This window comes from Procambarus clarkii, unplaced genomic scaffold, assembly GCF_040958095.1.
Source record: "Procambarus clarkii isolate CNS0578487 unplaced genomic scaffold, FALCON_Pclarkii_2.0 HiC_scaffold_102, whole genome shotgun sequence".
NCBI lineage: Eukaryota > Metazoa > Arthropoda > Malacostraca > Decapoda > Cambaridae > Procambarus > Procambarus clarkii.
The window spans coordinates 1,019,750-1,046,626 of NW_027189135.1; the positions used below are offsets into that span (position 1 = coordinate 1,019,750).

The following is a 26,877-nucleotide window of genomic DNA, read 5'->3' on the forward strand; positions in this document are numbered from 1 at the left end:
TATTTGCAAGGGAATGGTGTACGGTTCTTTACTTAAGGGTACTGTGCCTAATTGTCCAGAGAGGTTTATGCGAGCGTTCAAAACCCTCAAAAAAGATAACTCTCTACATATCACTAAAGCTGATAAATCCAATGCTGTTGTCATCATGGACAAAGAAGACTATGTCCAAAAAATGAACCAGTTATTGGAGGACAGAGACACTTACTTACCTGTTAATAGTGACCCTATTGAAAGAGTTATTGCTCATTTCAACAAAACTCTTAAAACCGTGCTCAAGAAAGATAAGGAGTTGATTCCTAAGTTTTTAAGTCGTTCCCCTTCTCTCCCATATCTATATGGGCTTATTAAAACACACAAACCGAATAATCCTGCAAGACCTATTATTAGTTCTGTTGGATCTGTGGCATATAGACTTTCCAAATGGCTTGTCCAAGTCTTGTCTCCAGTAGTAGGTTCCATTTCCAACTCACACATAACAAACAACTTGGACTTGGTTAACAAGGTGTCTAGTTTGAAATTAAATTATGATTTTAAACTTGTGAGTTTTGATGTGACGGCTCTGTTCACTAGGGTTCCTGTTGATGATCTGTTGTCATTCTTACGGGATCTACTCCCAAGGTATAATTTAACTTTGCCTACTAACACCATTATTGAACTTATAAAATTGTGCATTAAAGATAATTATTTCAGCTTTAATGATTCATTTTATAAACAAACATTTGGCATGGCGATGGGTAATCCCCTCTCCCCTGTTTTGAGCAATCTGTACATGGAATGTTTCGAAATAAATATCCTTCCCAGGATTTTACCCTCAAATTTGCTTTGGTACAGGTACGTTGACGATATTTTGTGCCTGTGGCCGGTTAATCGTGACGAAACTGATTTTCTCAATCAAATCAATTCGCTGGTTCCGTCAATTAAATTCACAATTGAGTACGAAGTGAATGGTGTTCTGCCTTTTTTAGACATCATGATTCATAGAATTGGTAGAGTTTCAAATTCAATGTGTATAGGAAACCTACCAATGTGTGCTCGTATGTACATTTCTATTCAAATCATCATGTTCAGGTCAAGCGGGCAGTTTTTTCTGGTATGTTTCTCAGAGCACTGAGAGTTTGTAGTCCGGAATTTTTCGATGAAGAAATAGCAAATATATTTGAAATTGGGAAGAAGTTAAAATACCCAAAATCGATCTTGGATCTTGCGTTTGGTCAAGCAAAAAGGACTTTCTACAAACAGACTACTAAGTCGAAACCAGAACTGAAAAATTCGTTGGTATTACCATATTCTGAGGGTCTAGTAAATCTTGCCCCAGCCCTGAAGAACCTTAATATTAATCTAGTGTTCAAAAATGATAATACAGTTAAGTCCATGTTAATTAAGAACTCGCCCTCGTCTGTAGCAGGTTGTGTGTATTCCATCCCTTGTAATGAGTGTGCATGTGTTTACATCGGCCAGACTGGTAAATCTCTTTCCTCGCGTTTAAAACAGCATTCATATGCTATTCGTACAGCCCAGCAATCCAGTGCATTGTATTTACATTCCAGTTTATGTAATCATTCTATCGACTTCACAGGGGCAAAATGTATTGTTAAAAGTAAGGATTTTGTTGAACGAAACGTGATCGAGTCTGCTCTGATCAAACATTGTAACAACAGCCTTAATGTGAGCCCCGGTATGTACAAGTTGGATCCCTATTTAAGCCTCAATATAGCACGTCAAAACAATATAGCAATCATTTAAACACGTATGGCACTTGGAGATATTAAAAGGAGCTGCCTTGTATGGGCCAATAGGCCTTCTGCAGTTACCTTCTTTCTTATAATTCCTTTCCTCCACTTATTTTTGGTGGTCAGGTGATCTGCCCAGGCGGATATAAAGGTCTGATCAGCAAACTTATCTTCATTCTACTTTGCTCTGATGAAGGCGAATTAGCCGAAAACGCGTTAAGCATTTTCTATTTTTCATATGTGGTTATTCTGCATATATATATATATATATATATATATATATATATATATATGCCCAAGATTACCATAAAAGTGCCGTTGGGGCGGTGGGGAAATAGCCTTGGCTACCATCGTCTATTGTATGGTAATTGATGGTCGAGTGGTTAAGATACCATGTACACCAGTTGCATAGTGCTCCTGCAACTATGCAACTGGTGGGTTCGAGTCACTTCTGTGGTGTGGAGTTTTCAGTTGCATATATGCCTGGAGGCCATTCAAACTTGTTATATATATATATATATATATATATATATATATATATATATATATATATATATATATATATATATATATATATATATATATATATATAGAGGAAAATTGAAACAAGAATTTTCGTAAGTACTTTCGTATATTAATACATCTTCAGAAGGAGTTACTCCTTGTGAGGATGTATTAATATACGAAAGTACTTAAGGAAATTCCTGTTTCAATTTTCCTCCGTGGTCTGACACTGTCATATTGTCATATTATATTATATACATATATATATATATATATATATATATATATATATATATATATATATATATATATATATATATATATATATGGGCAGGATGGCAGATAATGCTAGTCTCAACGGTGAAATAATGTTTAACAGCGAATCATTAGGTGATGTTTATTAAGAGTTCGATAGTTATTCACTCTCTCAGTCTGACAGTCAAATATACATAGAGAGAAAATATATAAGATTCTAAGTCCTCAAAGGATGGTAATCAATGATTTTTTCTTTAGCAAGCATAATTTCAAATTCATCTTCACACATTTAAAGTTTTACCTAAGTTCTACACACTACTTCATTCATCTTAGGTCATTTTTTTCATACCCTATCTAAATAACAAATGCTCTGAAGATATATATATTTTTTTTATTTCAATACTGAAACATTACATCATTCTTCATTTTTGCATCATCATTATCATTATCATCATCATGCAACATAGACAAGAGCTGTGCTACATCATGTGCAACATATATTGCACGGGATCCCGCGTCCGGTTCTAGTCCTCAATCCTCCAACTCATGACCTGTGACCTCTTACTGACCTCCTTGCTGTCAACATTTAAAGTGACAGCGCTCGATCCGATGACATTTAATAACTTCATAATGACAAAATCTATCGATCTTTCTGCCATAATTTAAAATTTATAACTTAGACATTACAGCTAGGACTACAAGTGTTGTTCTGTAACAACTACTGTCTTCAGAGACAGTAAAGCTAGGACGATCAGTGTTGTTCTGTAACATCAACTACTGTCCAAAGAAATAGTACAGCCAGGACTACCAGTGTTGTTCTGTAACAACAACTACTGTCCACAGAGGTAGTGCAACTAGGAATACCATTCTTGTTCCGTAGCATCATCTACTGTCCAACACTTTTAATTCAAAATGGAAGAACCTGCATTTTGGTAATTTCTTTAATATTATGTGTTCAGAAAGTTATTTTTCTACTTGCCAATTAGTCCAAATTATCCCTCATTGGTGTGAGATAAACTTTACCTTCCTGTGTATAGTCAACTGCGAGCTTATGTTGACAGGCGGCTGCATCAGCTGAAACAATCAACCAGTTCGTTAGCAAGACAACGCGGGGCAAGATCCCAGTCCTGGTGACCGCCGCCGACGTCAGAGATGTGCCGATGGTGCTGGTGAACGCAGCCTACTTCAAGGGCCTTTGGCTGACCGCCTTCAAGAAACAAGATACATCAAAAAGGATGTTTTTCACCACCCCGGACCAGCACACTCTCGTTGACATGATGACGCAAACTGCTGACTTCAGAATCGGTGAGTTAACTGCAGCGTCCTCAACTAATAAGTTAAAAGATTAAAAAATATGTAATAATTTGTTTTGGTTTATTAGTCGATGTCCAGTGCTTTAGTGAACATTATAATGTTTGTGTGTGTGTGTGTGTGTGTGTGTGTGTGTGTGTGTGTGTGTGTGTGTGTGTGTGTGTGTGTGTGTGTACTCACCTCTTTGAGCCTGCAGATTCTAGCGTTGGCTCTTGGATCACGCCTTTCTAGCCTTCGGTTGTTTAAAGCAATGACTCTTGTCCTACTTCTCTAGCATACCTAGTTTTAAAGCTATGAATAGTGTTTGCTTCCACAATGTGCTCCTTTAGTTCATTCCATTTCCCCACTACTCTCACGGTAAAAGAAAACTTTCTGACATCTCTGACTCATCTGAGTTTCCAGCTTCCATCCTTGTCCCCTTGTTCTGTTGGTATTCCGTGTGAACAGTTCGTCTGTTTCCACTCTGTCAACCCCCTAAGTATTTTGTATACTGTTATCATATATCCCCACTCCCTCCTTTTTTCTAATGTCGTCAGGCTCAGTTCGGTTTAGCAAAGATAAATCCTAAAGTTTTTTTTCAGTTATATGAAACAAAGATTAGGGAAACGATACATTTACAACTGAGACAGGTCATATAACTGATAATGACGAAGAGATGAGTAGTATTTTTAATAAATATTTTATCTCTGTATATACTAAGGAGGAACTTAACATTATGCCTTCAGCCAAACAAGTCTATGTGGATGGGGAAGAGAATAGGTTGACTAGTTTAGCAATTTGAGTTGCCAATGAGGATGTTATTAAACAAATAGTGAAACTCAAGCCAAACAAATTCCCAGTGCCAGACGAAGTGTTTGCCAGGGTGCTTAAAGAATGCAAAGAGGAGCTTTGAGGCCTTTGTGTACCATATTTAACAAATCATTAGTCAGGCAGAGTGACAGTGTCGTGAAAGTAAGTAATTATCAAAAGAAGGCACCAAACCGAGAAGGCTATGTAGCACCATCAAATGTGCGGAATAATCAGAGGGCGCTAAATATCACCAAGATTGCCAATACGAGAACAAAAACGTATAAGGCGAACGATATCAAAAGTATCCGAGTCACCAAGAATTCTATTGAGGGACAGGCGACCGCGAGGGGCGGTCGGAAAGCAAGACACACGCTCGTCCTGGAAGTCAGGACATTCAAGAAGGATATGCACGACTGTAAGAGGAACAATGCAATTAGGACAAAAAGGAGCAGGGCGGTGCTCCATCAAGTGACCATGGGTTAAGCGAGTATGGCCAATACACAACCTCGCCAGAGCTGTTTCCCATCGCCGGTTACGGTGGTAGGAGGACGAGCACGAGGAGACACAACATTTAAGAGTACGTAGTTTGTTACCAGTAACAGATGACCAAGAAGCCTGCCAACGGGTAAGGATGGAGGAATGGATAACCGGGTAATATTCGGAATATGGAATACCTTTACGAGAGATGGGACAAGAGCGGACAGCTTCCTTGGTGGCAGCATCCGCACGCTCATTTAAAGACACGCCAATATGGCTGGGAACCCAACAAAACTCAACCGACTTAAATTTACTGTGAACAAAAAACAGCCAGTGCTGGATCTCGACAACTACTGGATGAACCGGAACCAAAAGCTTCACGGAATCTTTGTACTCAAGGGGATGACCATAGTGTGACAAAGAGGGACGAAGAACGACCCGTTTCCGAGTAAAAGACATGGCACAAGTCTTAGAAGTAGAGAAATTGAAACCATGATCGGTGGCCCAAGACGACACGGCATCAATCGCAAGTTGAAGCCGACGCTGAAGGAGAGGCGAATCATCACCCTGACAGCAAAGGGTAAGATCATCGACATTAGAGAGTGGAGAAGACACCTGAAGGAAGAGAGGAAAGAAGACCATTGAGGGCAACCAGAAAAAGAGTAGTGCTCAGAACACTACCCTGGGGCACACCTTCGTATTGCTGATAAGAGGCAGAGAGAGCGGTACCAAGGCACACCCGAAAGGAACGACGAGAGAGGAAGCTGCAGAGAAAGAGAGGGAGATGACCACGAAGGCCAAAAGAATGAAGCTGGGATAGAATATGATATCGCCAAGTGGTGTCGTAAGCCTTTTCCAGGTCAAAAAGGACGGCAACAACGGAGGTCCTCGCAGCAAAAGCAGTACGAATATAGACCTCCAAGTTCACCAGGACATCTGTCGTGCTGCGGCACTTGCGGAAACCAAATTGAGAAGGGGAGAGGAGGTGGTGTTCCAGGAACCACATCAGACGAACGTTAACCATACGTTCAAAGAGTTTGCAGACACAACTTGTGAAGGCAATAGGGCGAAAGTCCTTAGGGGAAGTTCCCAGAGACCCTGGTTTGCGAACAGGGAGGACAACGGCATCGAGCCAGTCCTCAGGGACTGACGAAGACTCCCAGATTATACAGACTCAGTAAATACTGAGACGTGCACGGAGGGAGATGGCGAAGCATCTCATAATGAATACCATCGGAGCCGGCCGCCGTAGAACCGCAGAGGGCCAGGGCAGAACGAAGTTCAGAGAGAGAGAAGGGATCGTTATAGGAAAGTCGAAGACGAGTGCAGAAATCTAAAGGACGAGACTCAAGGACAGGTTTACGAAGAAGGAAAGATTGGGGAAGATTAAGACCAGAGCTAACAGAAGAAAAGTGGGAACCTGGTTCGGTAGCAACCTGCAACGGGTCCGCCACAAGAGTACCACGGAGGTGAAGGACCGGTGAAACATCGGGAACGAACTTACCCGCTATCTTGCGGATACGCTTCCAGATCTGTAGCAGGGGAATTTCGGACGTAATTGTGGAGACATAAGATGCCCAACAATCACGTTTAGCCGTTCGGATGGCCCTACCGGCCACCGCACTCGCTTTCCGAAAGAAAAGAATCGGCCGTCTGCCGACGGCGGTGCCTCTTCCAGGCTGCACGCTTACAGCGGACAGCACGAGCACAGTCTGCATTCCACCAGGGAACGCACTTCCGCGGACCGTGAGAGGAAGAGCGAGGAATAGAGAGGAAGGCAGCGTCGAAGACAGTGTCATGAAAAAGGAAGAGAGCGCGAGGGAGAGGCAGAAGGGAGAGGTCAGAGAGAGCAGCACTGAGGGTAAAGAGGTTCCAGTTCACTTTAGCAAACTGCCACCTAGGGAAGGAGAGGAAGGACGAAAAGAGAAAAAGGAAACAAGGATGGGGAAATGGTAACTGCCATGGAGGTCATCAAGAACCTGCCACGTGAAATCTAAGTAAAGAGAAGAAGAGTAAAGAGAAAGATCAAGACAGGAAAGGGTGGGAGTCCGAGAGTCCAAATGAGTGGGCTCACCAGAATTCAGAAGAGACAGGGAAGAAGAGAGGAATAAACGGTTCAAGACGACGACCTCGGGTATTCGTTAGAACATCACCCCAAAGAGAATGACGACAATTGAAATCATCCAGCAGGAGCACAGGCCCCGGCAAGGAGTCTAGGAGGTGTTTCAGATCAGGAAGAGAAAGTGGGACACTCGGGGGAGATAAATGAACAAACTGTGTACCATTTCCCCATAAAGATACGAGCAGCAGAACAATGGAGAGGCAAAGGAAAAAGTAAAGGAACAAAGGGAACATCAGCACGAATCAAGAGAGCAGAAGAATTAGGAGCCCCAGCAACAGCTGGAGGGGGGGGGGGGGAGAGAAAGGAATAGCCACGAAAACGACCAGGACGAGCACCAAGCATCGGCTCCTGGAGACAGACACAAAGGGGTGAAAACTGCGAGAATCAGAAGTTGGAGTTCGAGGAAATTGGCGTAATAACCTTGAACGTTCCATGAAGAATAGACATCGGACGAGAAGAGAAAGGACAACGACAGAGAACAAGGAAGAAACAAAGGCGAAAGAGCAACACAGCACGTTAAAGAAGATCAGGGTCAGCAAAGTCAGGGTTAGGGGGCATGGGTAAACTGAGCAAAGACGGAGGGAAGGAAGTGGGAGAACAGACCAGAGGTGGAAGGGCGGTTTCCGGAGGACGAGGAGGAAGAGGAGGAGACAACCGAGAGGAGCAGTCAAAGACAGCAGCAGGAAGAGGGGAAGTAGAAACAGGTGGGCGCACCTCAGCAAGGGCAGCAACCGAGAAGGAAGCGGGGGCCAAAGAAACCTCCATAGCAGGACCAGGGGGCGCAACCACCGAAATGGGAGTGGGAAGGAGCGATAGAGGCAGAAGTAGGGGCCGAGGAAGAAAGCGAAACCTTCTTACCGCCGGGGAGGAGGAAGGAGAGGAGCCAGGCTTACGCTTCTGACGTAAAGAGACAGGTGTCCCAGCAACAACGTACCGGGCAACGGATTCTAGCATCCCAACAGCGCTGAACGAGAGCACACACGACTGCCATTTGGAGAGCAATGGACATCAGCCCGCACCGACAGGCGGTGGGGAGAGTCAAGAGACGGAGGGGAAGGATGGGAAGGAGGAACGGAGGGAGACGAGGAAGAAGACACAGGAGACAAGACAGACCGGGTAGAAAGGAGGGAACCCAGACAGAGGACCAGGAGGTGGATCCTTTCGGACAGAACTCAAAGGAACAGAGGAGGGGGGCAGTGGGCGTATCAGGGTCCAAGGCCCGGAAACGGTTGTGAGTCTGAGGAAGGTGGGAAGGATGAGGAGAGGAAGAGTGCAACACGCGAGCATAAGAGATATTAGCATAAGGCAGGCGCCGGCGAACGTGGCGCCTTGCCTCAGGAAAAGATAAACGCTCCCAGTGCTTCAAGTTGAGGACGGCTGCCTCAAGCTTATAATGGACACATGCACGAGAGAAGGTAGGGTGGGCCTCACCGCAGTTGAGGCAACGAGCCCAGGGAGAAGTGCACTCCGACTTAGAGTGACCTTCGCCACCACACAAAAGACAGAGAGAGACAGTTACAGAGCAGCGGAGGGCACCATGCCCAAACCTCCAGCACTTGTTACAGAGCCTAGGAGAAGGAATGTACTCCTGGACAGAGCACCTGGCACCAGCAAGAATGAAAGAGGGTGGAAGGGTCCGACCATCAAAGGTAATCTTCACAACCCAAAGGGGTTGACGGCGACTACCACGAGGGGGACGAGTAAACGTGTCCACCTGGAGAATAGAATGGCCCTGGGCAGCAAGGATATGTCCAATATCGTCGTGGCAGTCGCGCAGGTCCCGAACACCGGTCGCAACATGGGGTGGGAGGAGAATAGTGCCAACACTGGCATTCAACTGAGCGTTCTTTGAGACCCGAACATGGGTCTCGCCAAGGCAGGATAAGGAAGCCAAGCGGAAGCAGCATCCTGAGAAGGAGCAGCATCGACACGTGTACTGAGACGAGTGGGGTTGAAGGTAACAGAGGCATCCACGGAATCAACGAGATGTCGATGGAGGGAGAAATCGTCAGGAGGCGAAGAATCAAGAGGGAGGAGATCAAAATATTTGGTCCACAAAGTGGGACCAAACAAAGCTTGATAGGTATCAGAACGGGAAGGAATCGAGCGATGGCGGCCGTGATGAGGACGGCGTTGAGAACCCCCAGAGAGAGGGATTAAAAGGCGCAGTAGTTACAATTAGAGATGGAGCCGTGGCAGGGGTCGAGGTAGTCACCACTGGGGGCTTGGGGCTCGACCCAACCACAGAGGAGGGAGGGGAGCCGAGGGGAGGAGTCAGAGAGGCCAAAGGAGGAGTAAGGTCGGGGCCCAATGCAGTGGAGGCTACAGAGCCCGGTCTTCCAACACAAACTGACTCGGTTGCTTGGTCGCCCACCCCACGAGTCTGAGAAGGTAAAGGAGAAACAACAGAAACAGTAGATATCGTTGTTACGAAAAAGAAACATTCATTCACGAATGTGCCCCCACACCCACCATGGAGCCACAATTAGAGGCAGGACACCCCACAAGAAGCTATCGCCGATCATGCTGGGGCCTCCTAGGGGTGCGTCGTGAGTATACGCCCCACAAACGCCATCTTAAGAACCGACAGTCCGTCGAGATCGGGTTCAGTGACGAAAGGGGGATTGACACTAAAAGGTTCCCCTCGCTCTCGACGTTGGGTACTACAGTTCTACGGGTCCAAGAGTATGCTTCCCCATGCACCCGGGCGTCGAAATAGAAGAAGTCCAAAGGAAGAACCAAAACAAGCAAAAGGTCGCCAGGAAACGGCAAGCAGATAGGAGAAGAGGGGGCAGAAAAACGAAACAGAAGGAAAAGGAAAAGGTGCTCAGCACAATTGGAGAGGACGGCAGCAGGAGCACAAGGCTATAAAATGACAGAGGACTGTCCCAAGGAGCATCACACTCCAGCAGCAGCCCACTAAGCCCTCCTGCATCAACGAGCTGAGCGGGGAGGGGGCAGTGTCGTGAAAGGTTGCTAATGCAGTACCAATTTAAAAAAAAGGAGACAGATCATTTGCGTCAAACTATCGGCCAATTAGCCTTACGTCTATTGTGGGAAAGTTACTTGAATCGATAATTGCAAATACCATTCGTCGTCATCTTGAAAAAGTTAATTAATAAATAATTCAAAACTTGGTTTTACAAATAGCCGTTAATTAAAAAAAATTGCTATTATTTTATTCCAGCATAGTTAAGGCAGTTGATAGCAATAAATAATAAATTAAATTTTTATTCAGGAAAAGTATATACATAGTTGATTTACAAACATAATGTTGGATAGAGCTAGTACATACAATACCTAAAGCCACTAATACGCATAGCGTTTCGGGCAGGGTGTAGGGAAAAACAACACTTAGACTAAAACTTAATAGTAATTGGGATTAGGTATAAATTGTGTTGAAAAAAGGAATAAAGGTAAAAATGGGGGAAACATGGCAGAAATAAGCAATTGTACAAATTGGTGAACAAAGAGCATTGTTGAACAAAAGCAAGACATGGGTTGACATTTAGGGGGTAAGGTAGGTTACATGGAGTTAATTAAGTAGCACTTGGTTTTACTCTTAAACTGGTTGGGAGAGGTACAGCCTTTGACATGATTGGGGAGACCATTCCACATTCTGGGTCCCTTGATTTGTAGAGCATTTCTAGTTTGATTAAGTCGCACTCTTGGAATATCAAATAGGTATTTGTTTCCGGTGTGATGCCCATGAGTTGTGTTACAACCTTCTAGGAAGCTTCTAAGGTCAGGATTGACATTGCAGTTCAGAGTTTTAAATATATAGATTACGCATGAGAGGATGTGCAGTGACTTAATATCTAACATATTCAAAGATTTGAGTAGGGTACCGAGTGCTGTCTTGGGCCAGAATTAGATAGTATTCTAATAGCAGCTTTGTGTTGAATAATTAGAGGACGTAAATGATTTTGTGTAGTAGAAACCCAAGAACAAATACCACAATTGAGATAAGGATAGATGAGAGAGTAATAGAGCGTCATCAGGGTAGGGACATAATATCTGTTCTTAGAAAGAATGCCAACAGTTTTAGAAACTTTTTTTTATATATTTAGGATGTGTTCACACTAGTCAACCTATTCTCTTCCCCATCCACATAATGGTAAGGGTTGTGATGTTGTTACCTTGACTTTAGCAAAGCTTTTGATACAGTGCCACATGAATGACTGATTAAAAAGATAGGGGATCATGGTATTGGGGGTGCTATAATAAGTTGGAGTAGTGCATGGCTATACCAAAGGAAACAAAGAGTTAGACAAACAAACTGGGACAAACTTGTCTGCTCCCTCCTTATACTTCTGCCTGATGTAGTCTATCATGTCTTGGGCAGCCATTCCTCTGAACTCTGTTTCCCACGTTAAATCAGTTAGGGATTTTCTAATCTCCGCAGAGTTTCCCTCTCGGAATTCCGGCCTCTTGTTTTCTGGTCTCCTCCTTGAGCACATTAACCGTTCTTCGACCAGATACTCAAACGTCAGTACACTGTGATCGCTTATTCCTACAGGGGTCTCTAAGCCGATTTCCCTTATGTCGGAGTCGTTCAGAGTGAAGACTAGTTCGAATCTCGCTAGTTCATCGTCGTCCAATAATTTAGTTCTTATTTCTTTCCCTCCATGATGTTTCCTTGCTCTCCCAGTCTATCTTTCCGTGATTGAAGTTTCCCCATGAAGAGCAGAGGGGATCGATTTCTACAGGCAGCAGATGTTTCCCTCTCAATTATAGTGTTAACTGCCATATTGTTTCTGTCATGTTTTGTGTGTGTGTGTGTGTATGTGTATTCACCTACTTGTATTCACCTAGCTTGCGGGGGGTTAAGCTTTGCTCTTTTTCTACCCGCCTCTCAACTGTCAATCAATCAACTGTTCCCCCCCCCCCTTCCCCGCACACAAACACCCAGGAAGCAGCCCGTATCAGCTATCTAACTCCCAGGTACCTATTTGCTGCTATGTAACAGGAGCATCAGGGTGAAAGAAACTCTGCCCAGTTGTTTCTGCCATCACCGGGAATAGAGCTCGAACCCTAGAATTATGGATCCAGAGAGCTGTCTCCTCAGCTATCACAGCCCAACCTACAGGACAGCTATGTGTGTGTCTTTGTGTGTGTGTGTACTCACCTAGTTGTGCTTGCGGGGGTTGAGCTCTGGCTCTTTGGTCCCGCCTCTCAACCGTCAATCAACAGGTGTACAGGTTCCTGAGCCTATTGGGCTCTATCATATCTACACTTGAAACTGTGTATGGAGTCAGCCTCCACCACATCACTTCCTAATGCATTCCATTTGTCAACCACTCTGACACTAAAAAAGTTCTTTCTAATATCTCTGTGGCTCATTTGGGCACTCAGTTTCCACCTGTGTCCCCTAGTGCGTGTGCCCCTTGTGTTAAATAGCCTATCTTTATCAACCCTGTCGATTCCCTTGAGAATCTTGAATGTGGTGATCATGTTCCCCCTAACTCTTCTGTCTTCCAACGGTTTGAGGTTCAATTCCCGTAGTCTCTCCTTGTAGCTCATACCTCTCAGCTCGGGTACTAGTCTGGTGGCAAACCTTTGAACCTTTTCCAGTTTAGTCTTATGCTTGACTAGATATGGACTCTATGCTGGAGCCGCATACTCCAGGATTGATCTGACATATGTGGTATATCATGTTCTGAAAGATTCCTTACACAAGTTTCTAAAGGCCGTTCTTATGTTAGCCAACCTGGCATATGCTGCTGATGTTATTCTCTTGATATGAGCTTCAGGGGACAGGTCTGGCGTGATATCAACCCCCAGGTCTTTCTCTCTCTCTGACTCTTGAAGTATTTCATCTCCCAAGTGATACCTTGTATCTGGTCTTCTGCTTCCCACTCCTATCTTCATTACATTACATTTGCTTGGGTTAAACTTTAACAGCCATTTATTCGACCATTCCTGCAGCTTGTCCAGGTCTTCTTGAAGTCTCAAGCTGTCTTCCTCTGTCTTAATTCTTCTCATAATTTTGGCGTCGTCAGCAAACATTGAGAGGAATGAGTCTATACCCTCTGGGAGATCATTTACGTATATCAGAAACAGGATCCAAGCACAAAGCCCTGTGGGACTCCACTGGTGACTTCCCGCCATTCTGAGGTCTCACCCCTCACTATAACTCTCTGCTTCCTTGCTCTGCACATACACACACACACACTCTGTGTGTGTGTGTGTGTGCGTGCGTGTGTATGCGTGTGTGTGTGTACTCATCTAGTTGTCACCTTGTTGTACTCACCTAATTTTGTTGAAGGAATTGAGCTTTGCCTCTTTGGTCACGCGTCTCAACCGTCAATCTTCTGATGTACAGATTCCTGAGCTTCTCGAGCTTCATCATATCTACATTTGAAATTGTGAATGGAGTTAGAATCCACCACATCACTTCCTAGTGCATTCAATTTACTAACTACTCTGACGCTGAAAAAGTTCCTTTTAACGTCTCTGTAAGTCATTTGGGTGAGGACACAAGGGGACACAGCCACCACATGCCTCTCCTTATGGGTGTACCACCCGTGTTAAATAAACCATCCTTGCCTTCCCTAATAATACATCCTTTTCATCCTGTGTGTGTTGGTGGATGGATGAATGGATACACCGCACACCAGTCACCTGATGAGACACATGAGGGAGTTTATACGCCATACATACCAGTCACCTGATGAGACACATGAGGGACTTTATACACCACACACACCAGTCACCGGATGAGACACATGCGGGAGTTTATACACACACACCAGTCACCTGATGAACACATGAGAGTAGATAACCACACACCAGTCACCTGATGAGACACATGAGGGTAGATACGCCACATACACCAGTCATCTGATGAGACACATGAGGGAGTATACACCATACACACCAGTCACCTGATGAGACACATGAGGGAGTTATACACCACACACACCAGTCACCTGGTGAGACACATGAGGGTGAGATACACCATACACACCAGTCACCTGATGAGACACATGAGAGAGTTGATACACAACACACACCAGTCACCTGATGAGACACATGAGGGAGTAGATACGCCACACACACCCTCACCTCATGAGACACATGAGCGAGTATACACACACACAGTCACCTAATGAGACACATAAGGGAGGTGATTCACCACACACCGTTCACCTGATGAGAAACATGTGGGAATTGATATACCACACACAACCATCATGATGAAGCACATGAGGGAGTTGATACAGCACACACACACACACACACACACACACACACACCACACACACACACACACACACACACCAGTCACCTGATGAGACACATGAGGGAGTTGGTACGCCATACACACCAGTCACCTGATGAGACACATGAGAGAGTTGATACACAACACACACCAGTCACCTGATGAGACACACGAGGGAGTTGATACACACCACACACTCCTTTCACCTCATGAGACACATGAGCGAGTATACACCCCACACCAGTCACCTAATGAGACACATGAGGGAGTGGATACACAACACACCAGTCTCCTGATGAGACACACGAGAGAGTTGATACACCACAGCACCAGTCACCTCATGAGACACATGAGGGAGTGTATACACCACACACTCCAGTCACCTGATGAGATACATGAGAGAGTTGATACATCACATACACAAGTCACCTAGTGAGACACATGAGGGAGTTGATACACCACACACACCAGTCACCTGATGAGACACACGAGTTGATACACCACACATACCAGTCACCTGATGAGACACATGCGGGAGTTGATACACCACACACATCAGTCACCTGATGAGACACATGAGGGAGTTGATACATCACACACACCAGTCACCTGATGAGACACATAAAGGAGTTGATACACCACACGCACCAGTCACATGATGAGACACATAAGGGATGATACACCACCACACACCAGTCACCTGATGAGACACATGAGGAAGTTAATACATCACACACACCAGTCACCTGATGAGACACATGCGGGAGTTGATACACCACACACATCAGTCACCTGATGAGACACATGTGGGTGTTGATACATCACACACACCAGTCACCTGATGAGACACATAAAGGAGTTGATACACCACACGCACGAGTCACATGATGAGACACATAAGGGAGATGACACCACACTCACACCAGTCACCTGATGAGACACATGAAGTTAATACATCACTCACACCAGTCACCTGATGAGACACATGCGGGAGTGTATACGCGACACACACACCAGTCACCTGATGAGACAAACGAGTTGATACACCACACACACCAGTCACCTGATGAGACACATGAGGGAGTTGATACATCACACACACCAGTCACCTGGTGAGACACATGAGGGAGTCGATACACCATACACCTGTCACCTGATGCGACACTTGAGGGAGTTGATACACCACACACACCAGTCACCTGGTGAGACACATGAGGGAGTCGATACACCACACACACCTGTCACCTGATGCGACACTTGAGGGAGTTGATACACCACACACACCAGTCACCTGGTGAGACACATGAGGGAGTCGATACACCACACACACCTGTCGCCTGATGCGACACTTGAGGGAGTTGATACACCACACACACCAGTCACCTGGTGAGACACATAAGGGAACTGATACACCACACACATCAGTCACCTGATGAGACACATGTGGGTGTTGATACATCACACACACCAGTCACCTGATGAGACACATGAGGGAGGTCACTTTTATCCAAAGGATTCCTCGCCATCTTCCAACTTTAAAGGGCAAGAAAATGAATGATATATTCTTATATCCGTTGCAACCTACCTATATGTGCTCTACTAATATATATCAGTTAAAGCCAGGGGCCAATATAGGTGGTGTGTGTAACCCGTCCTCATTAAAAATAACGTCGCTTTTGGCTCGTATGCGCGCTATGGCCAAATTTGGACGTAATTTGATATGAAATCGACTCACAAAAGTGAAGTACTGTTCCGTTTTCTTTCTGAATCGTCCGGCGTACTCGGCAAGCTTAGAAGAGGTAACTTTCCATTAACGTTTTTCATAACGTTTTGAAACTTTATGAGAATTTCCTGCCCACCTAACCTATCAGAGGACCCTTAACTTACTGTTGTTGAAAAAAAAATCCCAAATTTATTTGCAATTTTTTTTTATTTTCAAATTACGTCCATATTCGGCCATACGGGCAAACGGCCAAATGCGACGTTCTTTTTAAGGGGTCAGGTTGAATGAATGAGTTGGATCTTATATGGACTAATGATTCCTAATGTCTATAACATGACGTTTCTCGCCTATTTCCATTTATACACATCTTTTGTCTCTTTCCAGATTGTTGTGAGATCTCTTGTCTCATGTAATCTTTTTGAAAAATTTAGTTAGCTGATAACAAAATTCTTCTGCGGGTTTCTGATAGTTTTTTGTCGCATCTGTTTCCCTCTGGCTTTATCTTTTCCTCATCTGCAATGCTTACCATGCCAACCAGTATTTATTTTGCACACTTGGTACCCCATCTTGTTGTGTGAAGACCTGAAAGCAGTTCTGTTTCTGACAGACCTTCCTGTTATTTAATGTTAAATATTTACTTTGTTTCCTAATCATTTGTGAAGATAATGCCAGCGTGATGCTAGCACGATGTGGCGGACAGTCTGAACACCAGTTGTTTGTTTGACGCAGGAGACTCGAGTCAGCTGGGAGCGACGGTGCTGGAGATGCCGTACAAGGGGAAGGCGGCGTCCATGTTGGTGTTCCTGCCTTACACCACGGCAGGCGACGACGCCACTACTCCCCTGGACGCCATGTTGCGACGCCTCTCACACAACACTTTCACGGATGCTCTCACCAAACTCAGAACACAGAAAGTCGTCCTTAAACTTCCAAAGTTTAAATTCGAGCAAACAATCAAGGAAGAACTGAAGCTGGTGAGTCAAATGTCTGTTAAAGTTGAATTAGTTTCTTGATACCATCTTAAGCTGACACCACCAGGAGAGTCGTTGGGACGACCCGGAGGTGGTGTAGTGCTGGTAAGCTGTACATGCTGTGTGTCTTGTTCAACATTTGGGGCTCAGCGCGAACACATATGTTCTACAACATGCTCCTTATTATTACTCCACTGTTCCTAATGTTGACTGTCACGTCCTCCCCCTCCGTTGTCTCATTGTGTACCCCCTTCACGTCCCCTCCGTTGTCTCATTGTGTACCCCCTTCCCGTCCCCTCCGTTGTCTCATTGTGTACCCCCTTCACGTCCCCTCCGTTGTCTCATCGTGTACCCCTGTCACGTCCCCTCCGTTGTCTCATTGTGTAACCCTGTCACGTCCCCTCCGTTGTCTCATTGTGTACCCCTGTCACGTCCCCTCCGTTGTCTCATTGTGTAACCCTGTCACGTCCCCTCCGTTGTCTCATTGTGTAACCCTGTCACGTCCCCTCCGTTGTCTCATTGTGTAACCCTGTCACGTCCCCTCCGTTGTCTCATTGTGTAACCCTGTCACGTCCCCTCCGTTGTCTCATTGTGTACCCCTGTCACGTCCCCTCCGTTGTCTCTGTGTTTCTGTCATGATCTCATGATCCACAGCATCGCTGGCCAACCAAAGCCTGGCCAATTTTCAATAAGTGTCTAGAGGTAAGTGTAAAAGGCTGGTTAAAACAACGCCAGTTTACTGGGACATATAAACTGGTCACCGTAAAATACTAAGAACTAATATTTTCTATATACAACTGATATACATTAGTATACAACTAATACTGTAATCAGAACAAGGAACTTTAGCACACAGCTCAATTATTCACATAAATGAACTTCAAGAACTTAAAACACAGCAATCAAAATCTGTAACGGCTAATACTTAGGACTAGCTAACACCAGGCTCCAACCCGGCGCAGTGGTACACTAACCCAAGTAACAGGTTGGAGGTGTTATACATAAATAAGTAGTGGGTGAGTATTCAGTAAAATACTATAACACAATAACAAGCCTCTACGATCCTCCAATATCCATCTCAACACTAAAACATCTACCACCTAGCACAACTGATATATCTCGGTAGACTGCGGTAGTCTGATCCATTTACACAAAAATCATTACTCCTATCTATACCTGGGTAATAAAAAACAACAACAGTATATAACACAACTTACAGCTGGACGTCTACACGTCCTCCTATCTAGGAAATCAGGTGAGTAATGACTTACCAAGAGCTGAGCCGGCCGAGAACGACTGTGCTGCCAACATGGCAAGTCACCCCTCTCACATAACACAAGCTCAAAAACCCAATTGTAACTTCTACGTCGCACATTACTAAGTGCGTATTATAATATACAATAATCTCCACAGGAGAATATACAGTAAACTCAAGGTACATTAGAATATAACATAGTTTATATACAATAACGTAAGGAAGTCTATTCTCTTACATATGGTAACACTGGTCTTCGACGTCTCGCCAAGGGGGGGGGGGGGGGGGGGAATTAGGAGGATTACCAGTAGTTATCTGGTCGACCGGTGTTCACCACTTACATTACCGTATATCCCTAGTCATACCTCAGGTATATCTAATTCTTCATACTACTGTATATATACACAATTATTATTTAGCTTCTGCTAGCGTAATATCAACATGAGAGTACAGATATAAAAATATAAGAATACAGATATAAGAAATAACACTATTATTTTACTATATGGTTTGAACACATTATACATATGTGTGTGGTCATAACAGTTCCCTGTCACGTCCCCTCCGTTGTCTCACTATGTTCCCTGTCACGTCCCCTCCGTTGTCTCACTATGTTCCCTGTCACGTCCCCTCCGCTGTCTCACTATGTTCCCTGTCACGTCCCCTCCGCTGTCTCAATATGTTCCCTGTCACGTCCCCTCCGCTGTCTCACTATGTTCCCTGTCACGTCCCCTCCGCTGTCTCAATATGTTCCCTGTCACGTCCCCTCCGCTGTCTCAATATGTTCCCTGTCACGTCCCCTCCGCTGTCTCAATATGTTCCCTGTCACGTCCCCTCCGCTGTACTCAATATGTTCCCTGTCACGTCCCCTCCGCTGTCTCACTATGTTTCCCTGTCATGTCCCCTCCGTTGTCTCAATATGTTCTCTGTCATGTCCCCTCCGTTGTCTCAATATGTTCCCTGTCATGTCCCCTCCGTTGTCTCAATATGTTCCCTGTCACGTCCCCTCCGTTGTCTCACTATGTTCCCTGTCATGTCCCCTCCGCTGTCTCACTATGTTCTCTGTCACGTCCCCTCCGCTGTCTCACTATGTTCCCTGTCATGTCCCCTCCGCTGTCTCACTATGTTCCCTGTCACGTCCCCTCCGCTGTCTCACTATGTTCCCTGTCACGTCCCCTCCGTTGTCTCAATATGTTCCCTGTCACGTCCCCTCCCTTGTCTCACTATGTTCCCTGTCACGTCCCCTCCGCTGTCTCAATATGTTCCCTGTCACGTCCTCCGTTGTCTCAATATATTTCCTGTCACGTCCCCTCCGTTGTCTCATTATGTTTCCTGTCACGTCCTCCCCCCCCGTTGTCTTATTATTTTCCCTATCACGTCCCCTCCGGTGTCTCATTATGTTCCTCGTCACTTCCCCTTCGTTGTCTCAATATGTTTCCTGTTATGTCCCCTCCCTTCCATTGTCTCATTATGTTCCCTGTCACGCCCCCCCCCTCTGTTGTCTCATTATGTTCCCTGTCACCCCCCCCCCTCCATTGTCTCATTATGTTCCCGTCAAGGCTCCTCCTTTGTCTCATTATGTTCCCTGTCACGATCCATTGTCTCATTATGTTCCATTATGTTCCCCGTCAAGGCTGCTCCATTGTCTCATTATGTTCCATTATGTTCCCCGTCAAGGCTGCTCCATTGTCTCATTATGTTCCCTGTCACCCCCCCCCCCTCCATTGTCTCATTATGTTCCCTGTCACCCTCCCCTCCATTGTCTCATTATGTTGTCTGTCACCCCCCCCCCTCTATTGTCTCATTATGTTCCATTATGTTCCCCGTCAAGGCTGCTCCATTGTCTCATTAGGTTCCCTGTCACGTCCTTCCCCCTTCGTTGCCTCATTATGTTCGCTGTCACGTCTCCTCCGATGTCCCATTATGTTCCTTGGCCGGTATCGGCATCTTTTGCTGACAGTACTAGGAGTGTGGTCGGGACGGCCTGGAGGTAGTATAGTGCTGGTAAGGTTGGGGTTGATACCACCTCCAACCTTCCACCTTTTCTAACGACTAAACGAACTCCTAACTCCATACTCTCCACGCAACTGTAGACTTCAATCATTAGCAGATTTCCAATAGATAACCAGGACTACACAACCCGAAGGAATTATTGCTTCAATGGACGTCGAATCTCTATTTACCAACGACCCGGTCGACACCACCATAGAAATGATACTGGACAGAGTATACAGAGACGAGAGCACCCCCAAATTAGACATACTGGAGTCACACCAGATGAATCTACTCGAAACATGCACAACGGAGCTCCTATCATCAGCCAGCAAGGAAACAGTAGCAATGGGCTCCTCCCCATCAGTGCCTTTTGCTAACTTGTACATGGGCACCATCGAGGACAGAGTTTTCAATATGAGACACAAACCGTTGCTCCTTATTGCCGTTATGTCGATGACATATTTGTAATAGTAAAAGACCGAGAAGAACTAATTGATCAAAAAAGTACTCTAGAGAGAATGTCAGGACTTTGTTTCACCCATGAGAATAGTAACAATTACAGTCTGCTGTTCCTGGATGTGTTCATAACAAACATAGAAGCATCTCTAAGTACCAGCATATATACCAAGCCTACAAACATAGGATTATGCCTGAAGGGTGGGAGTGCCCCCAAAGATATAAAGCCGTCTTTTTTTCAAAGCATATAGTCGTCCAGCCCTCACCCACTGCTCTGAAAGGAGCAAAGTGAGTAAGAAGTTTGAAAGGATAACTAAGTATTGGTAAAGAATGGCAATAAACCATGATATCAACACCATTACAAGACGCCAATTGGACCAGTGGTACAATCCTGAACCAAAACCAGAAACCACAACACCTCCACTAAAATTATATTACAAATCCGCCATGCACAAGAATGAGTAAAGAATAATGACAGAAATAGTCTGTAAATAAGTAAAAAGTACAACCCATAACCAAAACATAAACATCATTATATACTATTGAATGAAGACCACTGATCTCCTCATTAAAAATAGCCCAAAGCAGCTGGGTGTCATTTGCTGCAGCAGAATGTGGTATATATGTGCACTTGTCCTCCATGTAGGATTTAATCTTCAATCTAAGTACATAGGTTTGATGTCGACCAAGCTTATGAGGCGTTTAGCCTGTCAGCTTCAGACAAGTGCCCTTAAAAATCACATGAGATAAGCCCATAATATCACCCTAACAAGAGAAATGCTGAATAAGAACATATGCATAATAGAAAAAGCCCAAAAGGAAAGAAGGTTACAAATTCTTGAAGCTCTACACATAAATGAAGAACAACCCACCATCAATACCCAAATTACAGATCTATTCACTCTATGCACCATGAGTGTACGAGCAAGACCGAAACACGAAAATTCCTACAGTGATGTCACCGCCCAAAACACCCAACCAATTACAGTCACCTGAGTTCTAATTACCCTATCACCTGATTTATATTTGTATGCTTATTCTATTGACCTCCTCAATTTACCTCTACCCTTTTACTTTCGCCTTTCTCCTCACTTCATCTTATATGTACCTGACCTCCCAGTCTAGTACTGGGAGGTATCAGATTCAGATTCAGATTATTTATTCAGCTAAAGGTACGTACATTACAGATGAGTTACAAACATAATGTTGGATTTAAAGAAAGAGCTAGTACATATAATACCTAAAGCCACTAGTACGTATAGCGTTTCGGGCAAATATATTAGATTTCCTTCATTCCTAGACAGGCTAAATATCCCAAAAGAAATCCACTGGGAAATAGCAGTTCGGTTATATAGACTACGTCTAGGTTACAGATGCAACTGTGGAAATTAGTGAACCCAGATAAAGAGAATGCATCTGCTGCCAAATATTCACAGAATAGCCATTACTTCACTATCTCCTGGAATGTCAAGCAACCAAAGACCTCAGAAGAGCTTTAAGAGTCCCTGAATCTTGCAGTAACCACCCTGAAACCATCAACCCTGCCACTTTTCTGGTCAAAAAAGGTCTCTAGCAGGTCCACATGCTCATAAATACTGTCAAGCAGTATCCTCCCCAGCGATAGCAGGCTGACGATCTAAATGCGACCTCAACACACAGTATACATTCACTAAAAATAAAAAATAAAATCTACCACTTACGGGCTATTCATACCCGTGCCACCTCCTGGGTGGCTTAATCTTCACCAAGCAATCATATCTCCTCTCCAAACCTTTAGATCTACCCAGCAACCCGAAGCCACAAATCCACGAAGCAAACTACCAGACCCTCAGTTAAAAGCCAATGGAATACTCCTCGGCAAGTCCGAATCTGCTCCGAGTCTTGAGCACCCATGATGCACCATTCTGAACACCAGGGCCTCGAACAACTGAAGAAAACAAAGCCCTACTACACAAGGCAAAAAACTATCGCATAGATCAGGGTAAAAACATTAATACACCTGCTATTTCCTCGAGGATATCTCAAGCACGAATGATGACTTCTACGTCATCAAATGCCCCAGTAGCTGGATGGCAAAGACACCACGACCCAACCCAGAGTTTCCTCACCTGACAAAAGAAAGGCAGCCAAAGGAGTATCAAGTGACCACTGTGGTAATGATTATTGACTCATTGACAGAGACCATCAGCATGATGCTTGGTAAAGCATAAACAAGCACTGCGACAGACCAACCCTCATTCAAAGAAGGAAAAGTCAACAAAGTTAAAAAAAAATCTACTGAACTTATTTCCTCCACACTTCTACAAGCCCTACCGGAAAATGTTGACGAAGTCGAAGAAGGTGACGAAAATGAATTGTTTCAGCACCCAATGGCATTCTCTACTCCAGCCAAGAAGACACAAGCTGTCGGGGAAATCAGCCCATTAGAAACCACGATGGACTCAATGGATACTCAAACAGAATATCGGACAATAACATCAATCTCAATATTATACAATGGAACCTTCAAGGATTTAAAAACAAAGCTCAAACACTCATAGCAGTGCTTCTCAAGGACAATTTTGATATTATTTTACGTCAAGAAGCACTTACCAGGACTGAAAGAAGTATTAATATCCCAGGATATCAAGGTTCCCACTGCCCAGTTGCACAAGGTGGCACCAATGGCATTTCACTACTAGTAAGAAATTATATTAATGCCACTCCAATCACAGACCTGTGATTGAACGAAGAGGACGTGAAGGACGTGAGGACGTCGAAATTATGAGAATTAATCCCCCATGAGGAATTCAATGCTGTCCATCTTCAATGAATAAAGGAGCCATAGAGAACACAATTTGGATCTCTCTGCAATCATTTAATACAAGTCACCACACCTACTATCATCTGGGATGACTTTAACACTTATAGTGGATTGCTACTTGATGCCCTCAGAACAATGCTGAGTGCACTTTTATGGATGCGTAGAAAGAATCTAAGAATGGAAACCAACTTACCAGCCTTAGAAAACAGGATCAAACAAGAAATATCCACCATAATAACAAAACTTGGTGGAACCATCACCATACTGTCAATCAAAGATAGCATACACAGATCGATTCACAGAAATCTTCAATATAGAACAAGTGCATGGAAAGATAATCTGGTTAGGATTCTAGAGAAAGTGGACTTGAAACAAACCATTAGAAATAAATGACAATTTAGACCATATCAACACTTTCGGCAGCCTCCTCCATGGGAAGAATCAAGTTTAAAGATAATCATTGAAGGATTACCAGGTAAAAAATCAGCTTGTGACTCTCAGAGGCTCAAAGCAATCATAGAACAACAAATGGAAAGCAACTCAAGACCGACAACCACTCATATCTTCACAGATATGAGATAACGTTTCTATTAACAATATCTTTCAGGACCCTTTCCTCCGTTTTATGAGCTGTGGAAAAGAAGTTCCTGTAAAATAGTCTAATAGGGGGTATAGGTGTTGTGTTGTTTATATACTATACCCCCTATTAGACTATTTTACAGGAACTTCTTTTCCACAGCTCATAAAATGGAGGAAAGGGTCCTGAAAGATATTGTTAATAGAAACGTTATCCCTACAGACAAAAATCAGAGGATTAAACTGACGATTTACTATAAAACCAGAAAAACGGCCAGCCTACTCATGAGAAACTCTCCAGACACAAAGCAGAACGCATTAAAAGAGACCAACGTCGTCTATGCCTTCAAATGCCCTCTTGGGGACTGTAAGCTCCAAAAAACCCAGTATATAGGCAAGACAACAACATCTCTTTCTAGGCGTTTAACGATGCACAAACAACAGGGCTCCATTAAGGAACATATAATCTCTTCCCACAACCAAACCATCGCCAGAGAAATCCTAGTAAACAAACACAGAAATCATCGAAAGATACAGCGATAGCAGGCGGCTTGACGTCTGCGAGGCTCTACACATCAAGAAGTCAACACCAGCAATCAACAGCCAATTAATGCACAACTATATTCTACCCACCTCAAGACTCCGCTCCAATATAGAAGCATCAAGAAATATGGATCAATAGGCTTTCTACAAATCACTTCCATTCAATACCCATTGTTTCGTGTTCTGTCTTGTGTTTATGAATTTAATATCCTATTAATACCACCTCACCCCATCCACCTCACTCAAATGTAGATATAAACAAATCGAAGATGTGTAAGTTCTATTCAGTTGTGTATGTGTAAACTAAAGTCTTTGAAAATGTAATAAGTTTTACGAAACGCGCTCAAGTGTCGCGTCAGACTAGAAATAAAAATGAATTTTGGAGAATTGATTTTTGAATTACCACCAACAGTGAAAAGAAACGTACGAAAGATCGAGAAAATTCGTGTTAGAATTATTTATCTTACTTTTTCGGTCATATTTAATAATATATGTCTACAGGAAAGACTGCTACCAAAATATACTAATATATGTATATATATATATATATATATATATATATATATATATATATATATATATATATATATATATATATATATATATAATATATATATATATATATATATATATATATATATATATATATATATATATATATATATATATATATATATATATATATATATATATGTGTGTGTGTGTGTGTGTGTATTTGGGCAGCAGCCGTTCATTTAAGCATATTTGGTTAAATATGGTGGCATTGCTAGCGTTGTTAATCTCATAAGTTTTCTATTCTCCTAACTATTTGCTTTCTCTCGGAATTATGAAAAACTATCAATTTACCGAAATTCATGGTAAAGAAACTGATCATTAATGAATGTATATTTTATATACCGGTTCGTTCCATTCTGGAATATTTTCAGGTAAGAAATACAAGGTGAAAATTTATCCTAAAGACACATGTGAAAGAGGTGAAGTTGTATGAGGTGGTTAAGGTGAAGCAATCACACATAGGTGTTGAAATAGGGACACAATGGGGAAGGATACCAATCAAACACTGGAGAGTAGATGTCAATCAAGCGCGGTAGAAATGCAGATATCTTGTGTTGTGGTGAGGTCTGGATTTTAGCGTAAATAAAGTATCGAAGTAAATTTAGGGTGGGTCTTTTTTATGAGTATAGCTCCAGTATTTACAGTCTTCTCTGGTCAGTGGTGCGTGCCACCACTGTTGTATTTTCTACAGTCCTGGCAATCCTGTTGTATAAATACATCAGTCCTGGCATCCACCTCTTATAACTTCAATTATGCTAATTCTCTGCTTTGTCTGAAATAACTATTTATTTATTTTACTACTCTTTTTTTTCAACCAGTAATTTAACTCTGAGTAGTTTCGTGTAGAAAATCTTGGAAATATCACATCGGTTGGCCAAAACGTTTTAGAGTCCAAAGAAACGGAAAAGTTCCAATGATGTTAATGACCCTATCATTGTCCTTACAGGCTATTGAGCGTCTGGGGAGTACTGACCTGTTCACTGACGGTGCTGATCTCTCGGTGTATGATCCTTCAAGGAGAGTAAAGGTGGGCAAGACGATCCATAAGGCGGTGGTGGAGGTGAACGAGGAGGGCGCCGAGGCCGCCGCCGCAACAGCTCTGATCGGAGCTATTAGCCTATCCTTCGGTCTTCCTCCCGTTCCCCGAGAGTTCACCTGTGACCGACCCTTCATCTTCCTCATCCGTGACAACCATACAAACAACATTCTCTTCTTAGGCGTCTACAGAAAGCCATAAAATACATTCTACCCCTTTTGAAGAATATCAATGTTGCAAATTTCAAAAAAACTTATACAAAGAAAACAATCAGTGCTGCAAATTTCAAAAAACAAATACAAAGAAAAAAATTACCTCCTGCTTCTAAAGAAAAAACAACAACACTCCGATTACTTCCAAAAAAGTATTATTGTAAATCACTGTAGGAAAAGAAGCGCACATTAAAGACTCAACACATAAACTAACAGCAGATGTGGCGGACGTCAGTGTGAGAGGAATTTGGTGCTGATGTGAACACAGAGCTGAGAACAGTGTTCTTCAGTTACTGTGTTTCGCTCGCTTCTTGGTTAATACATTCATTATAAAATCAA

At 43.6% G+C, this 26,877-nt stretch overlaps 1 protein-coding gene across 1 annotated transcript; it reads left to right on the forward strand.

The window, feature by feature from the left end:
- The first annotated feature begins 3,522 nt into the window (after positions 1-3,522).
- On the forward strand, positions 3,523-26,877 carry LOC138360217 (serpin B3-like). Its single transcript, XM_069320154.1, has 3 exons — positions 3,523-3,794; positions 16,866-17,110; positions 26,237-26,877. The coding sequence occupies exons 1-3, from the start codon at positions 3,650-3,652 to the stop codon at positions 26,525-26,527; spliced, it is 681 nt and encodes a 226-aa protein (XP_069176255.1). The 5' UTR covers positions 3,523-3,649; the 3' UTR covers positions 26,528-26,877.